Source organism: Geotrypetes seraphini, chromosome 6 (genome assembly GCF_902459505.1).
Source record: "Geotrypetes seraphini chromosome 6, aGeoSer1.1, whole genome shotgun sequence".
NCBI lineage: Eukaryota > Metazoa > Chordata > Amphibia > Gymnophiona > Dermophiidae > Geotrypetes > Geotrypetes seraphini.
The window spans coordinates 4,012,799-4,024,824 of record NC_047089.1 but is presented as its reverse complement, the minus strand read 5'-3'; the positions used below and the strand labels follow the sequence as shown (position 1 = coordinate 4,024,824).

Here is a 12,026-nt window from a genome sequence, read left to right as displayed (position 1 = left end):
GAGGACAGAGATGGTAGATGGATGGTTAGCACGGAGAAAGAAGAAAGAAGGAGACCCTGGCAAGCAAGTTATCAGAAGACAACCAGAGCCTGAGACCAACAAGATTTGAATGACCAGACAACAAAAGGTAGAAAAACTAATTTTATTTTCCCTTTTGTGATTACAATATGTCAGATTTGAATCGTGTATCCTGCCAGAGCTGGTGTTAGACCGCAAATGTGAGCTAGGATTTAAGAGAGAGAGAGGAAAGGTCTTTTTTGTTTGTTTATTTTGTTTATACCACAGCGCCAGTGTAGTTAGGAGAAGGCAAAGGGGGTAAAGAGGCTATAAAAGGGGTGAAGAGGCTATAAAATAAACCCACCAGGATGTTTGAAAAAAACACCCAATTGGGCAGGAAAATCGAATCGAAAAACCAATTCAAAATCAAAATTTTTTTTCCTGAATCGGGCAGCACTAGTATTCACCAACACATAGAAATATTACTGAAACAGTTTCGAGCCATGATCCCTCTGGTCATTGTTCTGTTTGTTCACATGTTCTACTTTGTAATAATGGCACTGTCTGTTCATCTAAGCAAATTAAAATGCATGTGTCTAATAACTGTTCATCATCTGGAGTTGTATGTATGATCATATGTTTATGTAGAAATTTCTGGTGTAGAGAGGTAGATCTGGGATTCGCCAGCATAGAAATGATACTGAAAACCATAGAAAGAGATCAGAGCACCAAGGGAATGAATATAGATGGAAAAAAGACGTCCCAAGACAGAGCCCTGAGGTACGCCGACTGATAGTGGGATAGAAATTGGAGGAGGATCCACCCTAGATTTGAATCTTCTTTGGAGAAATTCAAATCTAAATTCAAAACTTTCTTATTCAAAGACGCTATTAGCACTTAAGAACATAAGAATATAAAAATTTGCCTCTGCCGGGTCAGACCAGAGGTCCATCATGCCCGGCAGTTCACTCCCGTGGCGGCCCATCAGGTCCATGACCTGTAAGTGATCCCTTATATCCTTCAATCCCTTTTATCCTTCCTTATCTATATCCTTCTAACTGTATCCTTCTTCATCCTATATCTTCCCTATCTATATCCTTCAATAACTTCTTTCAAGAATTTATCCAATTTCTCTTTGAAACCCTGTAAAGTACTCTGTCCTATCACACTCTCCGGAAGCACATTCCAGGTATCCACCACCCTCTGAATGAAGAAGTACTTCCTGGCATTGGTTCTAAACCTGTCCCTTTTTAGTTTCTCCGAGTGCCCTCTTGTTCTTGTAGTTCCCCATAGGCTGAAGAATCTGTCCCTCTCCACATTCTCAATGCCCTTCATGATCTTATATGTCTCTATCATGTCTCCTCTGAGTCTCCGCTTTTCCAGGGAGAAGAGCCCCAGTTTCTCTAGCCTGTCTGCGTATGAAAGGTTTTCCATACCCTTTATCATACGTGTAGCTCTTCTCTGGACCCTCTCAAGTATCGCCATATCCTTCTTCAGGTATGGCGACCAGTACTGAACACAGTACTCCAGATGCGGGCGCACCATCGCTCGATACAGCAGAAGGATAACTTCCTTCTTTCTGGTTGTAATACCCTTCTTGATGATACCCAACATTGTTTGCTTTCCTTGAGGCCGCTACGCATTGTGCCGATGGCTTCAATGTGGTGTCCACTAGTACTCCCAAGTCCTTTTCAAGGTTACTTTCCCCCAGTACCGACCCCCTCATTTTGTATCTGAACCTCGGGTTCTTTTCCCTACATGCATGACCTTGCATTTCTCCACATTGAAGCTCATCTGCCATTTATTCGCCCACTCCTCCAGCTTTTTCAGATCCCTTTGTAATTCTTCGCATTCCTCTACTGTTCTTACCCTGTTACAGAGTTTGGTGTCATCCGCAAATTTTATAACTTCACACTTCGTCCCTATTTCTAGGTCATTAATAAATACATTGAACAGCAGCAGTCTGACTACTTGACATTGAACTTTCCAGCCGAGGTTGACAAACTTTTCCCAAGAAGCGATTTCCACCCTATTGTAATTTCCCATTTCCCTTACTTTTAAAAAAAATTTTATCATCTTGATTTAATTCTTTCCCATTCCCCCTTTTCCTTCTGGTTTTGTATTAGTCTCATGTAGTCTGTCTACTCCCCCTTTATTTTTAAGCTGATTTTATTTTTTATATTATTAATTCTTTTGTAAACCATTTAGATATTTGTGATAGATAGTATATCAAGTAATTAATAAACTTGAAACGTACTTTATTCTAAAGCAACAAAATAGCAATCTTTTTTCTACCTTTTATTGTTTATGCTTTAATCATCTTCTCTTCGCTTTCATCTTTTCATACATCTGTCCTCTCTCTGCCCCTTCCATCCACTGTCCACCCTCTCTCTCTGCTCCTTCCATCCCCTGTCTGCCCTCTCTCTCTCTCTTTCTTTCTCTGCCCCTTCCATCCACTGTCTAGCCTCTTTCTCTCTTCCATATGGCATCTTCCCTCTTTCTATGCCTCTTCCATAAACTGCCTATCCTGTTCCCCTTCTTTCCTTTGTACATGATTCATTTCAGCTTCACCCCCTCTCCATTTTTTTATCTCCACCCGTTCCTTATGCTCTGGAATCACTCTCTTCTCCTGTCTTCCTTCCCATTCCACCCCCATGATCTGACATATCTATCTCCTTCCTTTCCTTCCCTCCCCCTATGCCTTGGCATCTCTCCCTCCCCCTCCATGGTCTAGTATCTCCTTTCTTTCCTTCCTTCCTTTCCCTCCCTCTCTATTGTCTAGCATCTCTCTTTCCTCTTTTCTCCCTGGTCTTCCTTCTCCTTCCCTCTCTCTCCCTAATTGGGTACAGCATTTCTCTCCCCTCCCCTCTCCTTCCCTCTCTCTCTTTGTCATCCCCCCCTCCATCAGCAGCGCAGGCTTCACAACTGGCAGCTTTTGCTGGCTTCGGGTCTTCCTCTCTGCACATTTGGTGTAAATGTGGCCATCACAGACCAGTATCCCAAATATCCAAATGCACAGCGAAAGAGAATAGCCTGTTCCTCTTTTAGTAATCTGAATACTGATGACGTGCAGTTATGTGGGTAACTGCAGTTATGTGGGTAACTGCAATTAATGCTAATGAACTCCAGTTATCACTAATTGGATTAGTGACAGCAACCAATTTGTCAGTTAACTTGTGTGGTATTCATATGCAACTTTGTACACAAGATTATAGAATGAGAAAGTTAATCAGCAGATCTTCCATCATTTTATAACATGGTTTATGTTGGAAAACTGTCACAATCAGTAAGCAGTTTTTTGTTAGCTCAACAGCTTAGATGGATTGCTATGAAACTGTCTGTTGGGGGTTAGGTTCTTTTTCTAAAACAAACGTGACAGCTTCTGATTTTTAAAGGAAAATGAAAGAATTTGCTTTTAGCAATGATTTAAGCCTTTACTGCAGCAAGTTTGAGTGAGCTTGTGAAAGGTAGCAGGACTTGAAGGAGCTGGATGTGGAGGTTTCAACCCAGTGCTTGAGCCAGCCTGAGCAAGTCTTGCTTTCAGGATATCCACAGTGTTGCCAGTTGGATAGGTTTCTCTCCAAATTGGGCTAGTTTTCAAGCCCTGCAGTGGGAAATAAAGGGCTTTGGTGGGTGGTTGTTTTTTGGGTTAGTTTTTGCTGGAATTGGGCTTGTTTGGGGTGGGTTTGCTAGTCTCCCTCCACACTTTGCTAGTCTCCTCTCCACATTTCAGTGCTGGCAAGCTTCCTGATTTTCTTTCATTGGTTCAGCTGCAGCACAACAGGCTAATCATAAATGACCTCAGGGACTCTGAGGTCATTTGTGATTGGTCCATTGGGCCCCAGCTGAACCAATGAAAATTCAGTAGGTGGTAAGTGAGCCAATGACAACTCATTTTTCTGGCCTACATTTCAGGCTACTGTTGCAGCCTTAGGGAGATGCCTAGGGCCGCTTAAGCTTGCCGAAAGCCACTTCCAGATGAAACTAGACCCAAGCCCACCCTGGGCAAGCTTAAGTGTCCTGACACGTCTCCCTCAACCACGACAAATGCCTACAGTGTAGGCAGCCTGCCTCTGGGTTGTTGTTTTTTTAGAAACTGTGCATCCTGATTGACTGGTTAGACAGCGGTAGGATGCCTACCACTGCCTACAATCAGGATGCCATTTATAGAATCTGCCCCTAAATGCATATGCCGTAGCATACTGCTGTGTTCATCCTTTGCCCTTAAAGTGATGCCTAAAAATGTCAAGTTTATGGTTTCTGAAACCTACAGGTGGCTCTCTAACAGTACTGCCCATCAGCAGAAGTAATCTGCCTTGACATCTTTGAAAAAACCCTGAAACTCGTAAATGATAATTAATATTTTCTCTGCGTACAGTGTGCATTGTGGTTTTTTTTAAATATTTTATGTTTACCATTATGAATTAATAAGATATTGTGTGTACAAGAAAATGAATGGAAGAAATTGGGGGTGGGGCTAGGGTGGGGCTGTGGGGTGGAGCTAGGGCAGGATTGGAGGCAGGACTGAATATTAATAGATGTCCCGTTTTGATGAAAAAAATAAATGGTCACATTAGTGTTACATCATATTGTACTTACCAGGGTATCTACTCCCAGGGTGAACAGCATGAGGAAGAAGAGAATGGCCCAAAACGTTGAGCCAGGCAGCAATGCAAGGGCTTCTGGGTAGGCAACAAAAGCTAAGCCCGGTCCTGAAGAGTTAAAAATGAAAGCATATGTGGTATATGGTGAATGAATCCTGCCCATCCTCCTTAGGTAAAACTACATGTGACATTAAAGATCTATAAAGCTATACCATAATGAGGTGTATCTGTGGAGGACAGGAGACAGATCCGACTATACTCCACCAATGTATCTCATGGGGGCAGGTCTGCTTATCCCTTATTGAAGCGTATCTGTGGAGAGCAAGAGGTACGACTACCTTGTGATGGCAAAAGGAAGCAAGTGCTCCAATAAAGATAGGCTCCTTCTTCCTTTTGTCATTGCAGGGCAGTATAGCCTACTGAAGCAGGAGACAGGTCTGACTGTGTATGCCCTATGTATCTAAAGGAAGCAGAAGGCAGGTCTCACCTGAGTCTGCCACTTCTCCCACAGGTACTTGTTTCTTCCAAGCCATATGACCCAGCACCGAGAATATGGCAAAACCAGCGAAGAAACTGGTGCAACAGTTTCCAATGGCAATGACCAGGGTGTCCCTGTGCAGAGGTAATGGAAATAAGTCATACATAGCCATGTTTGACCAACAGCCTTCCTACAACTCCTTCCAGATTCAAAATTTTCAGCCTGTCACTTCTTTATTTATTCACACACCTCTTATCCCTGAAACTCACCTCAGTCTGCGTCTTGCATTCTCTCTGCAAGTTCCTATCCATTCAAAACTACAGAATGGATCATTACCACTATGGAGAATAAAGTTACTGCCAGGTTAAAGGGTTCTGGAGCTCTACAGTGCACCAAAGATCTGAATAGTAACTCTTATAACTGAATCTAGAGGCACCACCCAGTGAAAAGAGCTATAATCAGTTCAGGAAAGTTAGAGTAGGAAGAAAAGGAGGTGGAGTGGCATTATATAGTAAAGGTCACACTATTTCAGGATCTACAGGGTAAGGAAGGGGCATTATGGATCAATCTGGAAAGAGGGAATGAAAAATATATTGAGTGAAAAAATATTTCCTTCTATTTGTTTTAAAAGTATTTCCATATAATTTCATTGAGTGTCCTCTGGTTTTTGTACTTTTTGAAAGAGTGAAAAATCAATTCACTTTTATAGAAAACATTTTTTTATTGAACAGGTAGAAGAAAATTACAAAACCATCAGAGACATAAGAACTGTTCAAGAAATATACAGCAACAACCTCCAATCCCTACCCCCCCTTCACATCCCCCTTTCCCCCACCCAATACCAAAATCCACATTCCCATTGTCCCGGCTACCACAAAAGTGCAATTGATACAGAGATAATGGGTATCTGCCACCTGACTCCAAGGCGATTTACTGAAGTACAGTAACCCAAAACACAGCATGATACTCCAGAATGAACAATAAGCCAGAAAAGAAACCAGCAAAAAGCCAAAAGCTCAATCCTACCCAATGGGAGAAGCCCAGCCAAATTGTATAATAAACACTGCAAACAGAGCCCTGTGTTCTTATGAACCCTGAGATGTAGAAGGCAATGCCACCCCCTCCCCTGATACACTCCTCCCCCCAGAAAAGAGGACATACCACGCTAACGGGTAAACAAACAAAAACACACACACACACACCAAAAAAAGACAAAAAACTCCCAAAGAAGAAAGGGTCTGAAGGAAGACATAGGAGATCCGACTGGGGAAAGGCAGCCCCAGAACTGCCGACCCCTCTACCACTCAAATCACCTCAGACTTGTAAAGCAAACCATTCTACACCACTCAGGATTTTGTAGACTTCAATCATATCCCCCCCCCATAAGCTGCCTCTTTTCCAAGCTGAAGAGCCCCAACCTCAAGTTTTTCCACATATGAAAGGAGTTCCATCTCCTTTTGCATTTTGATCACTCTTTGAACCTTTTCTAATTCCACTATATCTTTTTTGATATACAGCAACCAGAACTGAATGCAGTATTCAAGGTGAGATCACGCCATTAACATCTCCCTAGTACAACCACATTTATATACCATGTACATACACATATGAGCATTAACCTCTCTTGGTAAAACCAGACACACACAGGAAATTATGAAGATCTGAGCATGTGCACATCTGAGCTTAAACCCCTTCTAGTATTAACTTCTAATAGTAAAACCATTCTAAGAATGTTATAATGCCTTTGTATCACTCCATGGTGCGATCTCATTCAATTCTGGTCTCCTTATCTCAAGAAAGATATAGCAGAATTAGAAAAGGTTCAAAGAAGAGTGATCAAGATGGTAAAGGGGATGGAACTCCTCTCATATGAGGAAAGACTAAAACGGTTAGGGCTCTTCAGCTTGGAAAAGAGACGACTAAGGGGAGACATGACTGAAGTTTACAAAATCCTGAGTGGAGTAGAACGGGTACAAGTGGATTGATTTTTCACTCCATCAAAAATGACAAAGACTAGGGGACACTCGATGAAACTGCAGGGAAATACTTTTAAAACCAATAGGAGGAAATATTTTTCACTCAGTGAATAGTTAAGCTCTGGAACGCGTTGCCAGAGGTTGTAGTAAAAGTGTATAGTGTAGCTGGTTTTAAGAAAGGTTTGGACAAGTTCCTGGAGGAAAAGTCCATAGTCTGTTATTGAGAAAGACATGGGGGAAGCCACTGCTTGCCCTTGATCAGTAGCATGGAATGTTGCTACTCTTTGGGTTTGGGCCAGGTACTAGGGACCTGGATTGGCCACCATGAGAACAAGCTACTGGGCTTGATGGACCATTGGTCTGACTCAGTAAGACTATTCTTATTTTCTTATGCTTGAACACAAGGACTCAGCAGTATTCCTTTCCAGTAGTACCAACCAACAACGCTTCAGGGTTTACCTTATAACATTGTTATCAAACTTGTTGTATGAGGCCATGGAGAGCAGACCCCCAAAGCCAATTCCCAAAGAGTAAAAGATTTGAGAGGCAGCATCATTCCAAACCTGGGCAGAAAAAAATTACAGAGAGATTAGGAGTTGAGTGACAATGGTGGAAAGCCTATTACTTGCTGTTCTCCCACTAATATCAAAGGATAGTCTCCTGCAACCGTCGGCTATCATGGCAAGTGCTAGGCTAATATCTGAAATGTACCCTGCAAGGTTAATATGTGAAATGCACCCTGCTTTCCTGTCAATTTCCCTAGCTAGGATTCACCTTGTGACCAGGCCAGATCCCCTTTCTGGGTTCCTTTAAAACGCAAATTCAAGGCCTGGCTGAGTTGATTCCTTTGAATAATCATGTTTTCCTGATATTTCTGAGACTAGTCATGACAGAAAGGAACAGCTAGGAGTTGTGGCAGGGTACCTGAGCACTTTGGAGCCTATTCCAATCCGCTGTGAGGTAGAAGCGCACACCATCAATTGATCCCTCCAGAGTAGCTCCACGGATGATGAGCACGATGATAACCAAGTAGGGGAAGGTGGCTGTGAAATACACAATCTACAGAGAAGCAAAGGAAAGCATTCAGTACAGGACTCATCAGCAGGACAGAACAGACAAGGAGCCACAGGCAAGGGAGGCTGGGAAACAATCATGTGCAGGCTGATGGGGCACTGATGTCACAAATGGAGGACAGGGTCAAGGAGGGAGTTGTTGGCCAGACAAGGCTTTGGAGGAGCTGAGAGAGCATATTTATGGTTACACTTAAGCTCTTGAACCAATTATTGCCAAATATATAAACCACATGTGGCCTCCATTCATCTGAATGAGACACATGGGCAAGCCACAGGCTTCTTCCAGGAGGGATAGCAGAGGCGGTCCTGCTGTAGTGAACTCACCTTGCCTGAGCTGTGGATCCCTTTCAGCATGCACAAGAAGATGATAATCCAGGCCACTAGTAAACATATAGCCAGCTCCCACCTGACAGGTCCTGGGTCACTGAGTCCTGTGCTGTGCACGACCCCCAGGACCCTTTCGCTGTTGGAAAAACAAAACATCTCACTAGGACACCAGGACATAGTATAACATAAGGTATATTTCAAAACTATCCTACCAGGATTATGACTGCCTGCTTTCACCTTCACTTCTGGAAGTAATAAATTACAAGAGCATCTCTGCAGTAAAGAGCTGGGACACATGAGAAAAGAATTACATTTAGAACAAAATGGACACAGGGGCATAAAGCCTGTTGTCTCTAGGAGTGGAGGGCTCAGGGGATGGACACAAGGATACAGAGCCTGTTGTCTCAAGGGATGTATACAGGTGACACACCTAAGTTGTATAGTATGTAAATTCAAGGGAACATATACAGGAAGCAAGCAAGGGCATGACATAAGCATTTATCCAACTTAACACACTAAACTTAAACTAAACTAAACTAAACTAAACCTTAAGTTTGTATACCGCATCATCTCCACAGAAGTAGAGCTCGACACGGTTTACAGGAGTTACAAAAGAAAGGAGTTACAATGGGAAAGAAGAAGAGCTTGGCAATAAGGGGAGAGAGAAGAGGTTAGGTGTAGAGGAGAGGGAGGGAGTGGTTACATTTTGGAGAAAAGCCAAGTTTTCAAATGTTTTCTGAAGTGTTGGAGGGAGGTCGCGCTCCGGAGAGGGGCGGATAAGCTGTTCCACAGCTCGGTGATCTTGAAGAGGAGGGATGTTCCAAGTTTACCTGTATGGGAAATGCCTTTTAAAGAGGGGAATGATAGTATGAATTTCTGAGAGGATCTGGTGGAGTTGGGATTTGCGGAGAGCCAGGATAGTGGAAACAGGGGAGGAAGGATACCGTGTAATGACTTGAAGGTTAGGCAGGCGCATTTGTAGTGGGCCCTGAGGAAAACTGGGAGCCAGTGAAGCTTAGATAGAAGCGGGGAGACGTGGTCAAATTTGCTTTTTGCGAAAATTAATTTAGCCGCGGTATTCTGAATCCGCTGGAGTCTGAGAAGACTTTTCTTTGTTAGGCTTAGGTAGATGGAGTTGCAGTAATCCAGTCTAGAAAGAATAATGGATTGAACGAGGATAGCGAAGTGTTGTTGGTGGAAGCAGGATCTGACTTTTCTTAGCATGTGAAGGTTGAAAAAGCATTTTTTTACTAAGGAGTTGAGGTGATCGTTGAAGGACAGTGTAGAGTCCAAGATGATTCCCAGAACTTTGCTTGAGTGTTCAAGCGGCAGGTTGGTGCCTGAGGATAGTGGGATGAGGGTGGGCAGCTGATCTAATTTTGGGCCTAGCCAAAGGAGTTTTGTTTTGGTCTCATTGAGTTTCATTTGAACGGTGAGAGCCCAGGATTGGAGGTTCGTTATACAAGAAGAGATGTTATCAGCGAGGTTGGTGAGGTTGGAGTCGGTCTCGAGGAGGACAAGAATGTCGTCGGCGTAGGTGTAGAGTGTCTCAAAGGGGGAAAGTTTGAGGAGTTTCAGAGAGGACATATAAACGTTGAAAAGAATCGGGGATAGGGGATTAAAGGAATGAGACACAGATCTATAGAGTTTGTCACCTCTAGGGATGAAAGGCTGACGTCTGCCAAGTTACCCCATTTCAGGAGGGAGATTTTAGGCCAGGCAGGGATTTCTGACAAGTTGATTCGAATGGATTCAAGGACCTGAAGCACTGCAAGGGGTACATGCAGGGACTAGAAGATGTGACGTGCACCAAAATGGAGTATTTGACTTATTTAACATCACGAAATAGAGAGAGATCAACTGCATAATCCTACAAAATGTCACTCTCTCATATGGACTAATTACATCTTTAAAACATGAGAAATATTTGTCAATTAAAAAGGTGTATTTTTTGGAGCAAGACATTTGAAAAATAGCAAACTTAAAACATCGGCATCTCTAGTCTGTAGGAAGTTACAGATAACATGTTGACCATGTTTCGTATAGACTGTGATCCAAAATGAAAGTTGCCCAGATTTACCCCTGCAAACTTTTATAGCCTTTATCTCTGTTTTTGTTCAGTGGCCACATTGTGTCCTTGGTAGAGCTGGATAACAGCAGCTCTGTAGAAAACGTTTAGAGCAGTGGTTCCCAACCCTGACCTGGAGGACCACCAGGCCAATCAGGTTTTCAGGCTAGCCCTAATGAATATGCACGGAGCATATTTGCATGCCTGTCACTTCCATTATATGCAAAACTCTCTCATGCATATTCATTAGGGCTAGCCTGAAAACCCGATTGATCCTCCAGGACAGGGTTGGGAACCACTGGTTTAGAGGATCTTTTTCAATAGGGTCCGACTTTGGATGTTTCCCGCATTTTCAAATGGGACGTCCAAAATTTTTTTTTCACCAGGATGTCTAATTTTATTTACCATTTTTGACCAAAAAAAATTCCAAGTTAGAAACTTACACATAGGCACCAATTAGATGTGGGAGTGGCCAACATTCTCTAATGGATTGGCCACATAGACATACCACCAGAGCAGTGGGGCACTTAGAGGGCACTGCTGGGAACTTCACATAAAGAGTACCAGATGTATATCTCACCATAACCCTCTTATAATGTATGGTGATTCTTTCAAAACCTACTATACCCACCATCCCCAATAACCCTTATGGCTGCAGGTGGCACCTATATGGGTAGCATGTTAGGATTTTGGTGGACTAACTCCCCCCCCATAAAACAGTACAAACCTGTCTGTAGAGCATCACAAAGGAGATATTGCAACTTGAAAATGTGAATAATATGAAAATCTATGGATGTCAATATGTTTTTGTACCTGCAACTGGAGCACTTGGTGATGGTACAGAGAAGGATCCTAACTTAGAACCTTTAAATCTAACTAATTTCTTGGAATTTTCTCAGGAGGAAATGGCCTCGAGGGCTACCCTTCAGGAACAGGAAAAAATTAGCATATTGAAATTATATTTTTGAAAAACAGAGGTTTAGTTTTGTGGTCATCCAGTCTGGATTTTTCCAGACGTGGCTAGGTGCACACAGCTGTGTCCTAGAGAGTTTCTGTAACTGGCTTAGGAAGATTTTTTCCTTCAGGGCACTGCAGATGTTAGTTAACTCTGCAGAAAGATTGATTACTGGGGTTTCAAGAATGACTCATATAACCTCAGTGTTGAAACAACTGCACTGGTTACCTATGCAGCAGAGAGTCCAGTTTAAGATTCTCTCAATCATACAGCAGATCTTATATCACATTTCCCCAAGGGCACTAAAGGAGTTTTTTGACATCTGAAAATGGTATGAAGTTGCATTTGGAGGGTAAGATGTCAGTCTCTCATGTTAAGATTGGGGCTAAGCTTTGGAATGGGCTGCCTGGTATTCTGTGATTTTGTGATGGAAGACTAAATTTTAAGAAAATGTTGAAAACACAATTATTTGTTAATGCCTTCATGGGCTAATGATATTTGCTGTTGAAGCCTTACCGTCCTGGAAATGTTTTTATGGGATTTTGTCT

At 42.7% G+C, this 12,026-nt stretch overlaps 1 protein-coding gene across 1 annotated transcript in view; it reads right to left on the bottom strand.

Moving 5' to 3' along the window:
• LOC117362601 (sodium-dependent proline transporter-like) overlaps positions 1–12,026 on the bottom strand; it is a 71,884-nt gene that overhangs the window by 40,897 nt on the left and 18,961 nt on the right. The window contains exons 6-10 of the mRNA XM_033949213.1: positions 8,453–8,591; positions 7,980–8,114; positions 7,515–7,618; positions 5,089–5,213; positions 4,597–4,709 (exon numbers count right to left, since the gene is read on the bottom strand). Of these exons, the coding sequence (XP_033805104.1) occupies positions 4,597–4,709; positions 5,089–5,213; positions 7,515–7,618; positions 7,980–8,114; positions 8,453–8,591 (616 nt within the window). The remainder of the gene's footprint in view (positions 1–4,596; positions 4,710–5,088; positions 5,214–7,514; positions 7,619–7,979; positions 8,115–8,452; positions 8,592–12,026) is intronic.